Source organism: Coturnix japonica, chromosome 18 (assembly GCF_001577835.2).
Source record: "Coturnix japonica isolate 7356 chromosome 18, Coturnix japonica 2.1, whole genome shotgun sequence".
In the NCBI taxonomy this organism is placed as follows: domain Eukaryota; kingdom Metazoa; phylum Chordata; class Aves; order Galliformes; family Phasianidae; genus Coturnix; species Coturnix japonica.
The window spans coordinates 3,550,979-3,574,534 of NC_029533.1; the positions used below are offsets into that span (position 1 = coordinate 3,550,979).

Consider the following 23,556-nt stretch of genomic DNA (forward strand, 5'->3'; position numbering starts at 1 on the left):
AGCTTGCTGACCACAGCAGCCTGTTACTTAGCAGCAGTTACATTATCTTTCCATAACTTAGAGCCAGGCACCAAATTTGTGGCTGCAAGCTCACCTTTTTAATATTGCTGGTGTACTGCTTCATGGCAATCTTTTCCACTGTGCTTTCAAAACCAAAAAAAGATTTTATATCCAAACTTGCTGACTGTTCAAAACAGGTCCAGTCTTCATTGTCAGGATGAACCTGTTAAAAGGAGGTCATACGATCTAGTTATATATTTGGTATTCTTTTTCCTCACAGTGTTTCAAATCAGGTTCATATAGTCAAAAATACATGAGAGGAATGTGCAGCCTGTTGCTTCATGTGCAAAATACTGATAGGAAGGGATAACATTAAAGAACAATTGGCTGAGAAGCCCTCCTGTAACCCCACTGATGGAACAGAACGTGTTCCTAACGAGAAAGGGAAGGGTGGAGAAATCCTAGTACATGAGCCAAGATACAAGAGACCAGCAGGGTTAAATAACTAACAATATCTCACAGTAGATATGAGTTGAGACTGTAGAGTGGAACAAAGTAAAATACTCCACAGTGAACTTTCTGTTCCTGCAGGTTAGTCTGACAGACCAGGCCAGTTAGCTTAAGGACAGCAGCAAGCACAGTGTAAGCATTCCTCAGCACTGCAGTCTAGACATATTTGCAACAGACACAAGTGCAACAGATTGTTCCTTTCTTGACCTACAAATTACCAAGATGGAGAAATATTTTTACTTTGTTCTCCTATGAGGATAGAAATGTAAACTTCTCACTTGGCTGAACAAACCATTGGGGAGGCTTTTGCTACTATCTTGCCTTTTAAGTTTAGAGCATCTTCCACAGGAAAAAAAGTGCAGATAAAGGAGTATTTTTTAACAGAAATAATGGAGAACTAATAACAAAAATAGGGTAATAGTAATAATAATAAAATAGGGTAATAGTGGCAAGTGGTTTTAAGTTCCAGTGACCTTCCAACCACGTTTTCTGTAGAAAACTGAAGAGAAAAAAACCCAAAACTATAGAGCAAATAAGAAGGTTACATTTGCTGGCTTGCTTTTGACCTTTAAAATCTATCTGTAAGTGCTGTATCAGCCTACGAGTACTTCCTAAGCTACTAAGAAAAAACATGACCAGAACATGCAGCAAGCATGCCACCACACTCCTTTGTAGGAGAAAACACCTGCACTGAAGACCAAAGCCAGCCACCACAGAAGGAGTTAGATTAAAACACTGCTGGTGATGAACATTTGAGCTGAACAGAAGGCAAATAAAGCTATGTAGAAGTTTCATTTAGCAGTTCTGTCAGGGTATCAACAGCCTTGACAAGGCTCACACTGCTATTCCAGACCACAGATCTGCCTAAACAGAGCTGTCAAACACAGCAGATTATGTTGTGTTGCGCTCTCTGAGAAGATGCTCAAGCAAGAGGGTGCCAAACTTGTTTCAGTTCTTCAAGCAAGCGTGTTACATTTAACACTAACAACAATTATCACTCATGGTGCTATGTTGGTTATTTCTTCTTGTAAGGCAAAAGCCAAGAACAACCTAACTTCTGTTTGAGCTTTGAAAGCTAAACACTGACTTAATTCCATCTGTAGCACCACCAAGAGCCTGTTACTCACTGTGTAAGAGCAGTGCTCATTAATAATGACTCTGTTAGAGAAGGTTTCATTGTAGGCTTCTATATGCAAAGTCCTTTCCCGTCTGTTCAGAGAATTCTTCTGGACAAAGTAGACGTAATCCACACCTGCAATCTGAGGAAGACGCCACAGATGCTCTTAACATACAATATTCATGTGAAATTACACCATAAAAGTAAGAACAGGCACTTCAAATCTAATCACCTTTTTCAACAGTCGTGGTGCATCTATATCCAGCTTACAGCGCCGCTCAATGACATGGATGGCTTCATCCTCACTCTTATATTCACTCACGGTGTCGCTGGCTACAAACATAGGAATCAGTGGGCATGTAGGAAACCTCCTCTCATAAGCCTACAACAGAAAAAGAAGAAAAGCTGTCATCACAGTTAAGTCTTGAAGTTAGGGTAGGGTTCCTTCACTGACATCACCAGCATGTGGAAGCAGAAGACCACTGATATCTTTCACAGAAGGGATCCTTCCTAGAGTTCGAGTTATAGTTGAAAGATCAGAGTTCATCCCAAGCAAACAATTTAAGATGTTCTTAACACAGCCTTACTTGAGTAAAACAACACACAAAACATGGCTTTTCCCCACCCTTTCTCCCAAAAGGAAGCTGCCTGTTACAAATAACGACAACCCACTTGTCAGCAGTAACAGGAAAATAAGACTCTCTAGCTCTGAAATACCACAAGACACAAACAATTACATGTTGGATTAAAAAACCCCACATGCTAATTATCGGTGTTTCACCAAGCTGTCTACAGGGTTTTCCATGCAGCTCCCAAAGGTCTCATAAAAACAATTCAGAGCCCATTTCTTAAGCTAATGGAGCTCTCAAGTTCCCCATGCATGGAGTATTCACGATCACAGAATCACTGACTGGTTTGAGTTGGAAGGGATCTCAATGATCACAAAGCTCCAACATACAACATAACAGTTATCTTCTCCTTTTCATAGTCACTAGTATCCCTCTGCTTCCTTCTCATGAAGGGCAGTGATGTAATCAATGTTTTAACCTCCTTTCCAAACTATGAATTCTTTCCTTTTCGCTATTAGACTCAAAATCTGGCTTTGGTAAATTGGTAGGACGTTCAAGGTGCCTCAACGCAGAAACCTGAGAGCAAAACGTGAAACAAAAGCCTTTAAAAAGAGCTAAAATATGCACTTTGTCCTTTTAAATCTTCTTAACTGCTCTTAATATAGCCGGGCAGTGGCAGGGGAACAGCATCAGCAGGGAGAGGGTGTGGAAGAAAACAAGCAGCAGCTGCAGAAAGCATGCAAGCACTGCACTGGGAGAGAAAAGGTCTCTTAATTCTCCTATTATAAGAATAAAAATACTTAGTTTGCTAGCAGAGTTCACTTGTAGCAGCGTTGCTGTGGTGGCAGCAGTGCAATGCACTGAAGCAATGTCTGCTTTTCTCCCCTTCGTAAGTGTATTTTCAAATGTTTTCACAGCAAGGCTGCCCTGAGTTCATAAAGCTCCTCTGCAATGTACTCCAAGCACAATCAGAGAGTGAATACACACACACACACACACACACACACACTCCTTTCTTCCAGCCTCTCCTTTGTGCACAGCTGGTTTTGCTTAAGCCAGGAAGAGAAATAACTCCTGAGCTCAGACGTGCATGATAGAGGTAGCAGAGGGTTAGTGCTGCAACACAGCAGCTACATCACATAGCAAAAGCCTTTGACAGTCCTAAGGGAGGACTGGTCCTATTAAAACAGTACAAGGGTTTGCTTATTTGTGCGATGAAGGTCTCATTCTAACAAAGCTTATGTTTTTGTAGGTGTACAGGAATGCCTCGGCCTCTCACTGAATAACAAAGCCCCAGCACTTAGAATTCATCTCTACTGCAACAGTACAACTTGTTTTTTGAGGACTTTGTAGCAATAATTAGCCACTTCTTCCTCAGCTTATGAAATATTTAGCACTCCTCTCTAGTTTGGAAAGGGTTTTGTTCGTTGCTACTTCAAAAGACTATGAAACATCCCCACTGAGGAGCCCCTGTAAGCTTCTGCTGCCTCACTGACTGCACGTATTGATGCATTTCTCAGCTCAGTTCTCATTTGCCCCTGTGAACACTTGCAAATTGCAGCATTACCAGCTGGAAGGGTTTACTGAACTACAAGCAAACAAAAGCCCAAGAATTAGTTGTTCTGAAAGGACTGAGCTGAACGCGTTCAGTTTGGAAGAGAACAGAATAATTAACGTCAGAACTTGGCACGGTGCTTACAGCAACAAAGTACTTGAAGGTTGCAAAGAGAATAACAGCAACCCCAGAGTCTCTCTTCACTGAACAACATGCACACAGGACTGAGAAGTACTGCAGTAGAACTGACTTGTTCTGCATTATAGAGGTGTTTTGAAAGAGAAATTGTCTCAAGTCTGGCTTTGTGGGCAGGAAATAACTAAATTGTGTTATCCAATACTTCTTTGGGTGTATGTTATAAGATGCCACGTGTGTTTTCCCTCTATGATAGGCCTCTCTTCACAAATAAAATCATTAGGTGCTACACACCTTCCTCTCAGCATTGCAGCTGCACTGTACAGATACAATCACAAAAGCCAATTATTTCCTAAAAGGCAAAGCAGCTGAGGCAATATTGCTGCACTCTGCGTGCAACAGCCAAATGCTGCTTCTCTGGGTCTTAATGCATGCAGGGAGGATGTTGTAAGGATGTTACTTAGTTGAAGCCTTCAACTCCTGCTCAGAGATGAAATAACAGGATTTTACTTTTATCACTTAGCTGTGCTTAAAGACTTGAAAGCAATCCAGAAGTGACACTATTTTAAACCCACTGCAGCTATTTCTCGCACCCAAGCAAATTGCACTTGCTCCTGCTAGCCTTACGTTTCAGGATTGCAATGTTAGTAATAGCAGGATCCTCCCAGAATACCGACTTTAGACCAGTTCAGGATGATCCCAGCCCAATTTTCAGCAAGACTGAAGACAGTGCTTTGACTTATTGCTTCTCAAACCAGACCCGGGGCTAACAACGAGGTCTTGACCATCTGAGAGCAGGAATGTGCTCAGTCCTCTGGAAAACATCAGTTATTTATATACAAGTTACTCAGCTTCTCTGGCCAGATTAATATTCCCTGTTGAATTTATTAGCTTCCCATACCCTGGGTCTCCTGTCTTAAAGGATACAGGGTCGTTCAGTTTGTTCATTCAGTAGATCAAAGCAACCTTTTGCTATCCTGTTGTTCTTATAGTACCTGAATCCTCCAAATAAAAATCTGAATCTGGTTAATTATAAGTTGGAATTTTAGTCATCACTCAGAAAATTAAGCATGCTGATTGTTTTCTTCATAGCTAATTACACAGAACAGACAAAGATGCTGCGTTTCTCTTTGGTCGCTGTTCAAAATGGCAAGAGAAGCAGCCTTTTAAAAGTAGCACAGCATTCCCTAAAGGCATCCCAAGAGAGGCTGTTCATCCTGCCAACTGAATCCGCCCCACAAACGTTACTCCTGCAATAAATACCTGACCATGTTTGGGTGCTAATCTGCAGATGCATACCAACATTCTGCACACTCCTCTACCCCCTGCAAGCATGTGGAATGCAAGTTGTTTATAAACATATAAGAAGGTTCAATGGAGCACCAGCCTGACAGCCTGCATTCCAGCAGCTCCATCATTCCTCATATCATCAGGTCCCCCTTCCTCCCCTGCAGATCAATAGGAAAAACACTGGCTCATTGGAGGCCAACCAAAAGGCTTCAAATTCTTGGCATCTGCATTTGAAATGAAACAACTTTGAATTAACTCTCACAAATCAGCAAATACTTTCTCATCCATAAAACACTGCTGTTCATACCTCTCTGCACCACAAACACGAGTTTAAAAATCATTATCCTTCTGCAAACATGATGCATGAAATACATTGCTGCTGAGATACGCACGCTACTTCATGCATCAGTTATCAGCTGGAGCAGAGAGGAAGAAGGTGCATGGGGAAAAAAGGATATATATACCTCAAGAAAGTCCAGAAATGGCTTCTAGTTAAGTTAGTATTCCAGCTACCAGAACTGGAGCGCAGTATGGGAAGCAAAATCTTTAATGCAGTAGTCAGCTCTTCAGAAAAGAGCCCTGCTGTGAAGCAAGATCGGTAAAGACAGAGCTCCAAAACTCCCCTTGCTGCAAGTCAAAGCCCGAATAGCACACAAGCAACACTGCTAAACTTTGTGCAGTGAGCTTTTCTCATCAGCATGGCACTCCACTTGTTCAAAAGTAAGTTTAAGTGTTTCTTCCTTTCCTCGCTGCATTTTTTAGTTTATGAAATGTTCTCATTTACCAAAAGTGATTTACTTCTTTCTGAGAAACAAAGGCAGCTTGGCAGTGACTCAGTACTCGGAACTCACTTTCTTTGGAAAAGACCAGGAAGGCATTAATTACACAAGACTACAAATGAGGTTTCTACAGGACTCCAGACAACACACTGGGCATGAAAGAGGCAGATTCAGACCAAAGAATGAATTAGGGGATAGCATTTAAACAGAAGTTATCCATGCACACACTTCTTTAGTCCTTGACAAATAGGAGGTAGTTAAACCAACCTTATTTTCCGCTTGTTTGGCCCAGTCTCTGCCACCAACATGACTAGTCAGATTTTTAATGTACTCACAGCTGTATCAGATGGTGGGATGCATTTTGGTGCATTGCTTCAAACAAGAACTGGCTGGGATGTATAGGTAGTTGAGAAGCCCCTCACCCTGATCTGCAGGCACAGGGCATTGCCCAGTAACTCCATGACCCCATCACACCTTACCAACATGGCAGCTGCATCTCATCCTTTCTTACTTCATCCCTCTTCCATCCTCCCCCCAGCCCTGTTCGTTTTACCCTGTTACTGAAGAATAGGAACACTGCAATCACAAGCTGTTCCCTTGTATGAGATGAAATTTGGCCTTAAGTATTAATGATAGCTATTAAGTATATCCAAGATAACTCTTCTATAAGAAAAAAAAAATCAATAAGACAAGTTGATATTGATAAAACAACCATTCTGCATCATTTTCAGAGGCTAAAACGTTCTTGTTTATTGCACACAAGTACAGAGAGTTATTGACCTGGGGCTTCCTGATTAAATGCTCATTAGTGTATGTAGAGAGGAAGCAAGCAGTAATTGCACTGCTCCCACGCCATGTACCAAAGCAAAGCATCCCCTCCGTAATGCAGATGGCCCAACTGCCTTCTATTACACAGATGCACACCCCAGTATTGAAGTTCTGCGATGGAGTCAGTCTAAAATGTTCATAAAGGGTGCTGTTATGCTTATAGCATTACAAACCATAACCGTGCTCCCAACACCCACAGGCATGGAGCAACCTGCGCTCCTCACAGCCTGTATGGCCCTACCTACACTGAACATCACTGTAGGACTCATATCTCACTAACGACACCGGGGATTCACTTATTAGAGTAGGAAGTGCTAAGATGCCCTCTTATTCGCAGTACTCTTGTCTCTAGAGAAGTGTTGAAAACAGCCAAGCCAATAAACTGGAGCTTTGTTAGCTCACATCCCCTTCAGAGGAATAGGAATTCCTGAGCCATCCTCCAGGAAACGGAGAGCTGAGGGAATTGATGCCCTCTATAAGCAAAGCTGGATGAGAAAACATTTCTTTTCCTGGCACACACCAAACCATTAAATTCTCACTGCTGACAGCTCCCTCTTGTCACTTGAGAGCTGGGTATGTTAGAAAAGTTTTTATTATGTGTACCAAAGAGTATAATCCCTAACACGCCTTGTCTTCTTCTGATGCTCTGATAGTTGTTTAAAGGAGTCCTTTTGATTTAATCAGGTTCAATTGAAAAGGATCTGAGACCCTACATCGCTATGAATCACCCACTTAAACCTGTGCAAACATCCACATTGAAATAGGAAGGGAGGAGAGGGTAGATTTATTCCAGTACATTTAAATTCACACCTTAGTCTAACTACATAAAGCCTGAAGTTTTCACATTTAACTGCTTCAGAAGCCTGTAGTACTTTAAATAACAACCCAGCTATGTTTCTTGCAGGTCTCAAATATATCCTACTCCTAGGCAACATGAACACAGCCACTGAAAAGCTATTAAAGCAATCTTGTTGATGTCACCAAAGAATAAACACTGTGTATTTGTTCTACTCAATAGATTTAAGAGGCCTGTCACATGAAATGCTGGCAATGAAATATCCTGCTTCAATTCAAAAGACAGTGAGAAAGCTTTGGATTTTCACATCCATTCCAGAAATTCCTGAAATAGCAAACTGAGAGTATCTGAAAACAAAGAAGACATGGGCCACAAACATGACAAAGTCACCCAGCACACAGACTTAACTCAGATTTAGCAGCTACTGTGCAATACCACGGGGTCTGCTCCAAAGTAACACCTTCTGTTTTATTACGGTGCTCACGGCATCAGAGGTGATGGTGATGCAGAGGCTCAGCCTTCCCACCAACATCCCATTACACTTCATTGCTGCTGTCTAGAGGCAATTACCCGCTCGATTTTCAACCACCATCATCCCAAGCAGCACTTACCTAAAACACACATGGGATGCACGCAGTGAAAGTAAGAGCAGCCTTCCCAAACAGAGGCACTGTGGCTTTTGCACAAGGAACAAAGCTCTATTACACACACCAGGAAGTACCAACACCTAACACACCTCTGTAGACACAATCCAGGCTACTTCACACCTACTTAAAGCCTCAGACATCTTCTACAGGGTTTCAAGTAGAACAACAGTTTATACAGTGCCATCAGCTATCAGGAAACACAGCTGAGATGGTATTAGAAATGAAATGGCAACCATTGCAATAGCTTGCAATTAGAGCTGCTGACACAACACGTCCCACACCACCTGGATTTCTGACAACAGGACCTTGCACGTGTTAACAACCCCTACAAAGCGCTCCCAAGTGAATGCAACAGCTCTAACCAGCATTTCCATGGTTACAGCGTTGATCACTACTGGCTTTAAATACGTTCCAAATATAGATCAAATGCACAGCTTGGCATTTGAAACAGCCCTAATAACTACCCTGCAGGCCAGCACTTGTGAGCCAGCCCTGAGTCTAAGGCATAACACACTCAAATAGCACGCTGTGGTCGCTCCTGAAAAGTTAGCAAGCAGACGGCTTATTTTATCACCCTGATCGTTTGTAAAAGCAGCCACCAAAGCTGGGCAGACCAGTGAGGAATCAACACTGTAGTACTCATTTCTCTACCACGTAAGCCAGAAATCTAAAGGTTTTAAAGGACTGCTTATTAAAAGGATGCTCCATTTAGAACAGTGCCCACAGCTGTGGATATCTGTAAAGCTCCGTGCTTATTATTTGCTCATACATACTCATAAAGCTTCCCCTGTGTCAGAATGTGCAGTGATGTGCAGGCTACAGAGGCGCTGAACCAGTTTCAGAGCCCAACTTTACCTTAATATTTTAATATTTCATTCATATTCTTTAGACCTTCCAAATAAAGCAAGAGAATCCAACCAGGTGATGAAGCAATCTTCTGGATTAGTGGAATTTTCCTGGTAACTCACTGAGTTACACAACCCTGGTAACCAACTTACCCAGCAGAGCGAGGAGCTCTGCCTGGCAGCACTGGAAGAGATGGGCAGACACAGAAAACCTCTGTTCTAAAGAAGTCACAACCCTCACTCAGGCTCTTTTAGGACAGCACAGTGCTCCAGCCCCTTGGTACATGCCTGGATACCACTTGATCCCCTCCTGCATGGATACTATTCATTAGTTGGTCGTTTCCATTACAGAAAATGAATCACTGTGAGTTTTACCAGCCAAATTATAGTGGTACGATTGCTCCATACTGATGAAACTGAAAGGGAACTGGCTCGTAACTTACCTAAGAACTAATCTGCCACATGCAAACACTGTCTCCTTCCAGATAAAAAATAAACCTGTCCATGATTTAATTCACCACCTTTATTCCAGCTCTAAGAACTCAAGATTTACCAAGAGAACATTACAAAAATCACACACAGTTTGGACAGAAAGAATCTGACCTTGACACAAGGACTAACGTTCCATCCTTTATCTGCATGCATCTCCAACCACCACAGGCACGTCTCAGCAGGGCTCTAATTGGAAGAGTGGTTTCCTTATAACAGATACGAGCCACTTGTGGTTTGCTCGAATACATTTGCACACCTGAAATTGTGTAATGCACGTTCTTACCTGTGAGAACCTGAATGTTCACCTTCAGAATAAATAGGGTAACACATGAAGAGAAAGTTGATGGCCACAGTGAGAATAGTTGGGCAAGTTTTGTCCTCTAGGAAGAAAGATGACTAAGGACAGAAAAGCCCAAAAGGCTGAATAGAAATAAAGCCATTCTCATCTTCCTTTGGAGTAAGCGAGAAGAGCCTGTTCACTCAGGTTAGGCTGGCTGGTGACTGGGAGACCAACAGTAAAATGCTGCTTGGAAAGGGGGAAAATAAAAACCAAAGACAAAAAAAAAACACCTGACATTGTTCTGGTCTGAGTTAAGGTGGAACGTCAAGGACAGATTATACGGTGACAGTGATATATGTCACTATTACACATCGACCTCTGCTGCTCTAGTGGGGGTAATAGCAGCGTGAGATTGACTTGCAATTCCACTTTAACGTGTTTATGTTAAATGCATGTGCAAAACCATTCTACAGAGAAAATGAGTGTTTGCTCTGTGCGCGTTCCAGGCAAGACAGATGGAAATCAGTTCTGGCTCAGAAGCCACGTAGCTCTGAGCACAGCGCTCGGTTTGACAGAATGTGCCTTGCAATTAGCATCAGCTTCACTAGCTGCTGGGAGAGGAAACTTGGCTTCTGACCCCAATTGCACAGGACACGACTGCTCTGGTTCAAGGTTAGAGTGCTCTGACAAAGAGGTTGACTTCCAGAAAAGCATCACAGGAAAGCTGGCCATAAGCCAGTGAAAGCTGAAATGCTCTGAGAGCAGAGACTGCTGCCATTACTGGGGAATGTCAGCTATTCTCAAGCACTTCCTATTTCTCTGCAGCACTGGCAATATATAAACCTTTCCACAGCACAGAAACATAGCTTTGAGATTAAGATACACACATAGAAGGACTGCAAGCCATTAAAACCTTGCCTTGCTATTGCTCGTAAATAACCATTGTATGTCTTACAGCAGCTGAACAGCGACAACTCCATTCGTTCAGCATTGCCAACAGGCATCCCCTAACATACAGGATACAGCCACACTGATATGCTGATTTCAGTATTTAATTTCCCCATTCTTCCCATTAACAGAATTTGTCCGGATCCTCCACAGTCAGTTTTACTTTAGAATCCCACTGCAATTCTGATGTGTCCACTGAGGATCTATTTCTGGAACTGCCACACATCCTTACTGAATGCTTGCTGCACACTTCAGGCTTACTTTCCTATGTGCCAGAATTGCTATTCAGACTAAAAGTACAGACAAAAATCTAGTTTAATGGTGGGAGAAGGAAGGATGGCTGCAGCGTTGCTACAGGCACAGAACTTAAAACTGAAGTATGAACAGAAGGGCTAGAGACTCGTCCTACCACAGAGATGCAAGTCTCCTGATCTCCATGCAGATCAGCCCCCATCCCTTGCCACCCTGTGCAGAGGTTCAGCCAAACAGGTTTGGCTTCATTGTCAGACTGCACCCACCAGGTTTCCATTAAGCCCAGAGGCAGTTGGCCTCCAAGCAACACTGACTGTGCTCTACCAGAGGTGTAAGCAGCACAGTAAGGAAACCTTTGGCAGGAGGGTAGAATTCAAGGTGAGCAGCGTAGATCAGCTGTCTGGGTTTGGATTTTGGACCAAAATATCAGCTCCTAGGTCAAACAAGGCAGCTGTACTCTATTAAGCAAACCAATAAAGCTATTAATGACCTCAATTACACTGTGGCCATTCACTAATGTCATCAAAACACAGTCTGTTAGGATCTGGGACCTGCAAAAAAAATTTACCTCAAGCTAGAAAGTTAAATGCAACACTGCAAACACGTATCCTAACCTTACATACCTGATTTCCCAGGAAAAGGCTCAGAAATGTCTGAAGATGGAAGATAACAGTACAGAACAGCAATGTCTCATATGGAATCATGGGCTGGGACTCATCGCCATAATAAGAACTTGAGGTCTGAGGGTGGTAACACACAGCTATCTAACAAGCAAGCAGCATGATGAATGTGAGCACGGAGCAGGTGGTGTGAAGCCGAGCCAGGCTCCAGATAAAGGATATCTCTCTTGACAGAATGTGTCATGAAGCACAGCCACCTGCTGGAGGGTGCCATGATAGAGAGCTCGCTTTGTTCCAGAAAAGAATTGAGCGAGCACAGGAAGCCAAACACATACAGTGCTATTACAACACAACAGGCGCTTTCTGGACCAGAAGGGCTGTCAAGACACAGCTGTAGATTGAAAATGTATCAGAGACAGCATTACCACATGTTTCTCTCATCCCTATCTTCTTCTCTAGAGGGATGCTGCCAGATAAACACCGCACTAACTAGGTAGGGCTTATACTACTCATCTGAACACCACTGTTTGGTGCCATCCCTGCCAATAACCAGCTAACACCAGTGCTAGGTGCATCCCTGGCAATGGGGTGGTGCAGCCTCCTCACCCCACATCTACTCACCAATAAAATGAGAGAGATGCCACCAGCTTCAAAAGGCGAAGGCAATTAAAGAATAATCGGGATTCATTTGATTCGCTTCTAAAAAGGAAAAGAATTAAAATGATAGATAATAATCACTCTGTTCCTCAGCCTCCTTTAGAGCGAGGAAAGGCAGACTGAAGGTGGAATCAGCTTAGTTGAAAGAGAACAAAAGTTCAAGTGAAATTGCATTAAGCCCTGCTCATTACAGCATCCGTAGCTGCACCACGCAGACCATGAAACACTTCAATAAGTCATTTCATAAAGCCGCGAGTTCAGTAATGAAGAATTTATCCACAGGCCAACGAATTGCACAGCAAAGAGAAGAGTTTTGCAAATGAAGAAGCAGAATTGACACGCTGTATGGAACGGCCAGCAAAACATCCTTTGAAAGGGTTCTGCTGACTGATGTTCCTGAACTGGAACAATGTTTATAGCACTTGTATTTATAAACAAAAAAAAGCACAATGTGCTCAAGGAAGGAAGGAAACGAAACGTTCCCCCTTCTGTTGTGGCATAAACAAGTTTAAATGGGACCCATCACTATCCTCGCTGTAGAAGTATGTCTTTACAAAGTGGGATCCACTGGTACCAATGCAATACGAAGGGTTACAGCAGCAATAGGCAAGGCAGGAGGTTCCTATCCTGAGAGGTCAAGATGGTAAGGGAATTCTGCAATATAATCTCCAAACTGCTACACAGAATCATCTGCACCAAAAGCCCCCATGCTCAAGTGGTGAGACTACACGTAATATCAGGATGAAAACACTGTTTCAATTACAGAGATATAATTTAGGGCTTAACTTTACAAGTCCGATCATGACAAAGTCCTGATGTATTAATTTTAAAGAACCCAAATGGATACAGCTTTTGCTGACCCCTGGGAGTGAAAGCCCATGAACCACACGCTGATAACCTCTATGGACTGGGCTGAAATCCTTATTGTTGAGCAAAAGGGATGCAGAGAGAAGCAAAAAGCTTAGCACCTGATCTCAGATTTTAAAGGCTTGTGCTTGCTTATAGCCTTACGGGAACACTGCCCCACACTGCAGTGAATCCCAAGTGGTGTCTGACCATCCTTGCAATGCAGGGTTTGGATCTATGTTGCCACCATATCCTCCACATGTTTCTAGGCATGACTCACCTCAAGTACACTGATGACAACAGCAACAAGCAGCATGCAGACAGATTATGAGAAAGCAGAATGATTAAATGACTTGTAATAAGTCCTGCTTAACGTTCTACCTGAGTTGCTAACATTACCTGTCTTAACTACATCATAAAAATCAGATGAAAAGAGTCAGTAATTCAGCTTAACAGCCTAATTCTTCATTTAAAATATACACACAGTAATTTCAGACTGAGTGGGGAAAAAAAAAAATAATGAAGATGAGCTCACTTGGGAGAAAATAGATCATTTAAGACTAACCTGTAATTAATTTTAACTTGAGCTAATTAACAGATTTCCTTGTAAATTCCCAGTAGATTCATTCTATATTCAGAACACAAGAGTTTTAAGATCACGTTGCCCTCCTCCTTCCAGAAACATACTGAATTTCAGGTGAGTGCAAAGCAAAAACATCAATCCTGGTTATGAAAAAATCACAACGTACCCCTATATTCTGTGTTCCAAGACCTGGACTGATCTAATGTGATTTGTTGGAAGTCCTGAGGGACTGCTTTCAGTCCCCGAGGCTCTCCCATATCATCATTCATTGTGTATTCGTTTCTCCTGAGTATCTGAGCTCAGATCTGTCTGCAGCTCCTTCAGCTCACAGCAGGAAGAGGAAATGCAGATTATTTAAGCTGGAGGTGCACATAACTGGCCACACCGTATGGAAATACCTCATCCCACGTCTGCAGTTGATGTCTGTGATCTCTAAATTAACCTGTCTGCTCACTGGATGTGATTTCAGAATCTACAAATACACCATACCTTCGATCCATGAGGTTTTAAATCTTGTACACGTGCTTCTTAAGGTCAGCTGCACATTATATTACAAACATATAGATCCTAACTATGATTCAATGGGCGTCCAGCACCCTGCAGAACATACTAACCTCGTCCTTTCTCCCATGCATTCAACTTACTTTCAACTCTAAGTGCTTCTTGGTTGATTATTAGACCATAAAGCAGCACTTCACACCAATTCAGACACAGAACGCCTGCACAGAACTGAGTGCTTTCAGAATGAAGCAACAAGACCGGGACTGACAGGGATTGTTCTTCCATTGACACCTTTCAGAGTTTGACAGTAGCGGTGTTTTTAGCTTTTAAAGCATAAAAGAACTGCCAAGAAAACCTGACTAAAAGCACTGGGTGGAGAAAAGTGCAGCTGTCAGCTACAGCCGGGTCATGTGCTTTGCCCACAGAGAACAGGAAGCTGCAAGCCATGGAAATATCGAGGCATGCCATGAAATAATATGTAAATTGCACAGTAAGCGAGCTGCTAAGTCAATATTTTTCCCCTAGTGCTTTACTTAACTCCTATGTTTGTTAACTACAGCTCATTCCAAACAAGTGGCCAAAACCTCATTTGTTCATGCTAACACAAGAGGCCATCAGCAATGACAGCAAACGGCAGTTGAGCTGCACACACCGATTCCAAAATAAGTACATCCATACAAGGTGCTGTTCTGCTCTCTCACTGATGCAATTCCAACAACAAATAAGGCTGAATTTTCAACAAAGCCAGGAAGCAAAATGGATGAGGGCCTGGGAGTCAGACAAAGGAAGGGAAAAGAGCCAAGCCTAGTCCTAGAATTAAAGAAATCACTTGACAGTGGTAGGCTCCAGACTGCATTCCTAACTTCCTTGTTTGGTTCCAACACCAGGTATTTTAACAGAGTGGAAACATCATTTTAGGTGTTCAAAAGAGACCAAACCACCTTTGAAATCACCTTTTGGAGAAGAGAAGGCACCAGGGTGACTGCATTGTAGTCTTCCAGTAAGTGAAGGGAACATATAAACAGGAGGGGGAATGGCTGATTACAAGGGTGGACAGTGATAAGACAAGGGGGAATGGTTTTAAACCGAGACAGGGGAGGTTTAGGTTGGATATCAGGAGGAAGTTTTTCACCCAGAGGGTGGTGACGCACTGGAACAGGTTGCCCAAGGAGGCTCTGGATGCCCCATCCCTGCAGGCAACCAAGGCCAGGCTGGATGTGGCTCTGGGCAGCCTGGGCTGCTGGTTGGTGACCCTGCACACAGCAGGGGGTTGGAACTGAATGAACATTGTGGTCCTTTTCAACCCAGGCCATTCTATGATTCTAAAGTCTGTCTGCTGCCACAGGCAGATCTGAAAACCTCAGATGTCACAATTCAACAAGCTCTTACAATGAACATTAATGTCACTAAACATAATAGTTAATAGTTTAATGCACACTTGCTGTGTTCAGTGGTGGTACTAGTCACACTTGTATCTGAAACTAAATAATCTGGGGCTGCAAATAAGACGTTTTCTAAGTGGGCTGTAAGAGCAGGATGCTCTCCATGGAGCTTCCAGAAAAGCCTTCAGCACTCCAGACATTCAGTGTGGGTTGTTGTGTTGTGTTGACTTTTCTGATGTTATTTTCTCAATAATCTGCAAAAATCCCACAATAGCAGACGATTAGTTATTTTTATTTACTGTGGAAATTAAACTCAAGGAGAATTATTTAATGCCTGTCAGACCAGAACAAAGCTGTGAACCTCCAAGGTTAATTTCAGCCTTGTAAGTGTTAAGAAGTCTTCAAGACTCAACCTCTTAACTGCCTTTTGACACGAACTTAATGGCTGAAAGCACCACGTTATTAAATGCAAACTCCTTGAAGACAACACTACATTTTTAGCTTTGGTAACTTGACAAGAGCATTTTAAATTGTCATTTTCCCCACATTTCAGCTGCTTTCAGCACTACGTAAACTTAAACAGGAAAAAATAAGCTTAGACTCTATTCATCCTGATAAACATCTGCACAAGTGTTTATATAGGGAATATATATATGTATATACGCACCACACAATGTTCAAGGTGTTGATTATGACCTATACCATAGAGCTGCCAAAAATCATCACGTCATAATGCAGAACCACCTGGTAAAGTCTTGTTGCCAACACCAGGCATGTCAGACTGTAACATGGTGACTTCTGGCTGATGATTCTAGAAGCTTCCCAAGCCCAGGAGATGCTTCATTAAAAGATTTGCATCTTCTTCTTACTGCTTTCAAAGCAATTTAGATATTATCCCAAAGCACACAGCTCATCAGTAAAAATATACCGTCTTCACGGAAGTGGCTTATGTTAAATTTTACATAGCTTGCCTTTAATGTTAAGGAAAGACAAGAAGCACAAAGCAACGCATCTCCCCACTCAATCCCTACAACTGCTCTTCCCCATTTCTAGACTCGAGAGATAAGGGGCTGTGCCTTGAAGAACACTGCCAGAGATGCATTAGGTTCAATAGCTGATTTTTGGAGGAGGAGCAGAAGAAAAATGTTTCCAAAAGCAATTAAGAAAGAAAAAGGATTCCCACATTTTAAAGTTTTTTTTTATCGTAATCATCTGCTAAACACTTGTCAGTCTTAGTCTGGGTCCAAGTGGAATTAAATCCAGTTTTTGATCTTAATATAGCTGGGCTCATCATTCAGAGAGCAATGTGAACAGAGTGCTAATTGTACTTCAGCCTCCCCATAAGAACCTCTTTGAAATCCAGGATGGGAAAAGTAGGCAAGTAGGAAGTTCACTGATCCTGAACCGAAGGGAAACCGTACCAAAAAGCATCAAACTATCAGATACTGTTCATATCCTTGGAATGATTTGGCTCACAGAGACACTCTCTTGCATCCTTAAGGAGATACATTAACAGTTTGGATAGACTACCACATACATAGATAAATGACATAGATATATATATCGCTATATCCTGACTTTCATCACTAATCCTGACTTTCAGTCTCAGCAAGTACCAATCCAGCTGACTTTCTTCTTTATAAAACATTCCTCTCCTCTTTGTTGACTATTCTAATCTTTCAATGATTGTTTTTTTCCCCCCCTATAGCTGCATATGCAGCATAGACTCTTTCCCCTTACAGGAGAAGAATCTCACGTAAGAAAAGACTAAATATTTGCTAAAAAATTATCCTGGCAGTTTTTGTTATCCCCCAGATACGGAACAGCTTGAGAACTCAGTATTAATAGTCTGAAGTGTTTCCAATTACATCCAATTAAGCGCTGTGAACAGTCCTGAGGTCAGCTCAGTCCTTCGGCTGCAAATATCCTTGAAGATCTCTTAAAAGAAGAAACTGTGCCTCAGCAGCAAGGTAAAAGCTCAGCAAAAGCCAGAGAATTGTGTCTAAGACACTCAACTCTGTTTAGCGTTCTTAGAACTAAAGCCACTACACTTCACTGAAGGATAAAGAGCTGCATACACGGCCGGATTTAAATGCTAGAAAGCCGCTTAGCTCAGACATCATAATGGGGTAAGGTATTAAAAGACCTTCAATGTATCACAGACCCTTATGAAAATAACCACCCTCTGCCTTGAACCGGTTGCAGGTGGATGGTGGAGGCAGGTTCAGGAACATGATAGAAATTGAAGCATTTCACCTGGTGTGATTTAATCCGCTCTTCTGCCCTGTGACTGCGAAGGATCACTTCTATAAGGAACTCTGCACTTCAGCCCATGTGATCTATCTAAATATTTACACAACAAGCACCAGTAAAACTCTCCCCCAGAGCCATTAAACGCAGCATTTTCAGCAAGTGAAGCAATTAATAGTTATTTTAGATTATTTACATTTTAACTGCTCTTATCTGGTAGAAGCTGACCTGACTGCTCCCTTCCTAACTCACGAGAACCACACAGTTGTGGTTTTGGCTGAATATACTTCAAGATGTCAAAAAGTGACTTCCTCTTTGTTTTCTAAAAGGAAAAGGCAGAGAATGAGAACCCATGTGGGATTTTACCTTTTTTTGTTTGGTTACAGTTTTAATGCTAGCAAACAAACCAGCAGCCATGCAGCCAAGAAGCTTTTTGGTTATCTCTCTGGCCTCCCTATCTTTTTTACCCCTCCCCACAAGGTACTGCCTCTGCTCCCAGCACTTCTTCCTCTTCTGTTCACACTTAACCCTGCTTTCATGGCTTCTGTTTCTCTATTTTATGAGCAAAGATGCCACCACAATAAGCATTTCATCCAATGTACATGATGCTTTCTCCCAGCCTAGAATAGATCACTCCCAATGATCAGAGAACGGATTGGGTTGGAAGGGACCTCAAGGCTCATCAAGCTCCAACCTCCCTGCCACACACAGGGCCACCAACTTCCACATTTAATACCAGAATTGGCTGCTCAGGGCTCCATCCAACCTGGCCATAAACACCTCCAAGGATGGGGCATCCACAACCTCTCTGGGCAGCTGTTCCAGCACCTCACCACCCTCACTGTGAAGAGCTTAAATAACATGGAAGCACACTTGAAAGCAACTTGTGCTGCGAGTTTGAAACAAAACAGTCTGTGAGCTGTATCGAAACTTGAAGGGAAGAGGATGTGTTATATAAAAACACTCCGAGGAAAAAGTAAACTGTCAATGCACACATCTCCCATATTTGGTATATCAGCTCAGACTGGTGTGTTGCACAGCGCCTATCAAATGGTGCCCAGCTCGTACTGAGCAACACAAGGAGCTGCCCAAGGAAGAGAATTGAACCACAAATTCATACTTACGGCCATAATCAACTCAAAGGGGTGTTTATACACCCGTATGGGTGACTGATACTTCTGCACCATGGCTGCGGTTACGAAGATCAGCTCCAACCTGAAAAAGAAACAATTTCAAACCATTTGTCAGATGCAAGAAGGCAGCTTTAGTTTCCTCCTCATACAGCAATTCCAACTGTAATAGCACAGCTTGCAGCTCCACCAAGACTCCTCAGTGAGTCCCTGAAGAGCTATGGATATTTTTTTATCAGAAACAAGCTGTCATCCTTAAAAAAGGCACTAGATTAACACTTTCTGTCTGGTTTTAATAATGAACTCTCAGCATACGCTGTGACTGGGCAGCTAAGTGATGAGATCTGTGCTGCTGCTGGGGCAGCGCTGGCACTTCAGGACTGCCGAGCTTCCAGCATGGAGCTGTTTGGGATTGGTGTTACAAGGAACGGGATCAGCTCAAAGATTAATATCCCAAACGTGAAAACCTTTTGCTTTCAGAACAAAAGCATTGAGATCACAGCAGATAGAAGCAATACCGGAATAAACAGCGTCCAAACGAGCAGAATCGGTGCTTTTCAGACAAAAAATAACTTCGGAAATAACTGTAGATCCTTTAAGGTTCATTTCCTCCCCACACATTCCAGTACAACAGCCAACAACAGCCAATATCAGCTCAGCCCAGACCCAACCTCACCCCACCAACCAAGACCCCCCCACCAACAACCAGAGGGGCTGAATAGGAGCAGGTTGAGCGTGAGGCCGAGCTCAAATACCCGCTTACCGTCACACCGCCCGGCCGATCTCGGCTCTCCTCATGTCGGTTCGGGGCAGCGCCGGTTCCGGCTCTGGAGGAGGAGGAGGAGGAGGAGCTCAGCGCCGCCCGTTGTTACTGGTGACGGGGCGGGGGGCGGAGAACTCGGCTTCGTTGTTGCGCATGGGCGCTGTGCGGCCTATGGTTGGGGGGGGTGTTTAACCTGGTGTTGTGGGCTCAGTGTATCCCAAACCTGTCCTTACAAGATGTTGTTTAACGTGTTGAGCAATTATTTCTCCAAATCAGTTTCCTATGGTGGTATTTGGCTAGTTGTGCTCCTGTAAGCGAGGTGAACTAGTCAATCTAGTACCTTTGTAATTATATATGTAGCTGATTGATATTGTATCTGATTGATATTGCCTGCCATGAAAGCCTGATAGAATCGTACCAGCATAGCAGGGTGAGGAATGGATGCCCACTCAGATTCCTCTGTGCTCGTAACACTTCCCCATTTCAAGTCTAATCTGATTAGCTGCCACTATGGCATTTAACCTGATAGCAACATGGCCTGAAAAGCTTTGTGATGGCTTTGAAATGTATTGATAAAGTGAAGGCATTATCAGTGTGTGATTTAATGTCCAAATCAGTCGTGTCTTGGCTGTTTGTGAAGCTTCCATCTTCTCCTATGGAAGCTCCAGCAGGGCATCACCAGAAGGTATATAAATGAATAAAGTGGGTGAATAGCTCAAGGAATGCAGTGAGGGCTGCTGAGATTTGAGGGACAAAGGCTGCAAGTGCAGACTGATATCCTCAGAAAATAAGGAATGAGGAGTGCTAAGCTGGGCCTGATGGAGGTCATGCAAGGCCAGTCACTGCCCAGCATGTGAACTGCTTTTTTCTGGCCTTCTTTCCTTCCTTCCTATTATGAATTCTGGTCATTCTGGTTACACAACTCAAAGCCCGGACATTTTTTTCCTGTTTTGGGGCAATATTCCCATGGAAATGAGAGCTATCAGCAGCCAATCCTTTATTATTGGTAATAAAGAATCTGCTCTCTTCTGCCTGCATCCCAAGGAGCTCTGGTAGAGGTGAAGCTGGCATTGCTTCTTTCTATCCAGCTGGTCTCATCTTTTGTACTGAGCAGATTGTTAGGAGCTGTCAACAAGCCAGGAATGCCTTCATTCAAGTTCTTGCTGCTAAGCACTATGCGCATTAAATGTTCCAGGAGGGGTAAGATTTTGAGTTCAGATATAATGAAGTTCTTGCAAAGTAATTCCCTAATAAATCAGTTTCGTCTGACTCAGTGGAATTTCATGCACCCCTGGCTAAATTGAAATAAATGCCTGCTGCTTCCTAAACATCTTAAACCACGGAAAAGCTTCTAAACGGTCATGTTTGCCCATAAAACAAGCGAGATAACTGGCAGGCAGTTAGAAGGGCAGAGCTGTGCCCCGCAGACATAAGATTCTGCTTTACACACACTTCTTATTAAGCACATTACGTGTACTTAGCTGGGTGTCACAATTCTTTCTTCCCTTTGTAGGCTATCAGCTGCTCCGGATCCCTTCAGCCCTTCACTCTTAGAAGCAAAGCAGCTGTGACATCCAAGCTGGGTCCTCCAGTTATATCTGGATGTGCTCGTCTGTGTAACAGCTGATGTATGTTTGAAAGCTCCCTGTGCACCACATGCTGTGCAAACACTGCACAGGAGGAGAATAACGGTGGTGTATCTCTGGAGATCTTCACTCCCTTTGTAATGTTAGGGATTATATTATCCATCCCAACATACAGATGTAAGCATTGAGGCTCAGAAAATACCCCACGAAAAGTCATGCAGTGAGTCAGTGTCAAAGCAGAACAGAGCTCTGTGCTCCATAGTGATGCCTTTACTCCCACATGCTGCTGCCTTTTAGCCCTGTGGTAGTTTTCCAGCCTTGATAAAATCAGGAACGGGGTAAGAAGTCTCTGTGTTCAGAAGAATGTTAATGTACGAAACCTAAATGACGCTAAACTTGTGCAGCGATGTCCACTCAGGGTTGAGCTGGCTTGAGTGAGCAGCAGTGCAGTGCAGTATAAATGAGGATGTAGCTTTACACTGTTACTCCATTTACCTGAGCTTCCCTATGTGTCACAGTGCAGAAGAGCCTTAAATGAACTTGTACCCTGCAGCCCTTTATGTATTGATGTCACAAACAGGCAGAAACGTGGTTTGTTGGTTGGGTTTTTTCTTCCTTGCTTCTGAAGAGACCGATAGAAAATTGAATTCTAGGCTGGGAGCTGCCAGAAACATTGGCTGCCAGCAGCTGACATCAGAGCATGGCTGCCAATGACATTAAAAGCTACGTAGACAAGCATTAGCAAATAGGACTAAGTTGTGATTCACCAGATATATGAATCAGGGTGAGCATGTGAAAGCATCCCAGCCCTTATTAACATCCTCTTTCTCGAAGCCCATAAGCATTTGGTGCTTCCTGTGTGGTTCTGCTGCCTGCAAGCACTGTTAGAGCAGTGAGCGGGTGTGCAGGGCTGGGGGCTGCTGGTACAGGGATAATTAAAGCATGAGTGTGTACCAAGCAAAGCATCAGACCCAATGCTTATTTCAGTGCCTGTGCTGGATGTTAGTAACATCAGGAGGCTGACAGCACAGATCTCTTAGGGAGTGTGGTGAGGGGGAGGCAGCCTTTGGGACCCCCAACATGATTTTATCCCCCAGACATGAAGAGGTGGCACCGCAGGGCCACGCTGCCAAAGGGAACGTACTCCCCTTTTTGTCAGCATAAAAACACTTGGATGATAATTTATTTACTATTGGCAAAGATGCTGTCGTGCTCGTGGTACAGGAAGCTGGAACTGCAAGCAAAGAAGGGTTTAGTGGGCTTTTGGGAACGCTCAGCTTTCATAAGTGCCTTTGGAAATGCCACTTGAGCCCATCTGCCACTGCCCTGAAGCCTGTTGGGCCCCCTGGTAGCAGTCATCTCCTTAAGTGACTTGCAGGGCCACCTGGATCTGATCCATTCATTAATGACACTTCATACTCAGAAAATACCAATCTTGACTAAGAGGCACAGCAAATGCAAAGCTGAGCAAATTTCCTACACAGATAAAAACAAAGACTGTGTAATATCCCTCCTTCAGATGAGTCTGACAGTGTAAATACTCACCCCTACTTCAACAAGCATTGAATCAAGTCATCGGGTTGTTCACTAGCTACACACTGTCTTTATTTGCCTGTAAAATGCTCTGATTATTATGTTGTTTTTTTTAATAACGCCAAAGGAGTAATAAGAAACAATTACTTGTTATTAAAAGCACTCTGCAAACCCAGCTCCTTTCAAAGCATTCACTGCACCAGAGCACGGTCTGCTCCCTGTGTATGAACACTGAACCCTTTCATGGGGTCAGGGTCAGCACAAACCTGCTTTGTGGATGCTGCACTGCTGGTATGAAAGTGCTTCAATCTGTACAGTGTATTCCCATGGCTGAGGAAAACAACGTGTGTCATTATGAAGCACTTCCACTCCGAAACACCTACCTGGATGGCTATTCCAGGGTTTGGGTTGTTTTAAACCATGCTACTGAGTGTAACAGCTAAAGCAGCCCAGCCTGTGCGTGGATTGATCCTCTCCTGGCAGCTTTCATCCAAACACTCTGAGAAAACACTGAAAACTCTTGAGAAACATAAGCTTCACAACGCTGCTCACAGCCCATAGAAATGCAGCTTATCTTCTCTGATCAGCAGAATTCTTTGCATGAATTCCGGCCCCGTATCCAAGGCAATCTCATTATTTGCTATCCATGCTCAATCTGCTTG

General features: G+C 43.2%; 1 protein-coding gene across 1 annotated transcript in view; it reads right to left on the minus strand.

Moving 5' to 3' along the window:
* SEC14L1 (SEC14 like lipid binding 1) overlaps positions 1-19,908 on the minus strand; it is a 31,430-nt gene extending 11,522 nt beyond the window's left edge. The window contains exons 1-5 of the mRNA XM_015879996.2: positions 19,776-19,908; positions 19,007-19,097; positions 1,860-2,009; positions 1,638-1,769; positions 95-223 (exon numbers count right to left, since the gene is read on the minus strand). Coding sequence (XP_015735482.1) covers positions 95-223; positions 1,638-1,769; positions 1,860-2,009; positions 19,007-19,069 — 474 coding nt within the window. The 5' untranslated portion in view covers positions 19,070-19,097; positions 19,776-19,908. The remainder of the gene's footprint in view (positions 1-94; positions 224-1,637; positions 1,770-1,859; positions 2,010-19,006; positions 19,098-19,775) is intronic.
* Between the last annotated feature and the right edge of the window lie 3,648 nt (positions 19,909-23,556).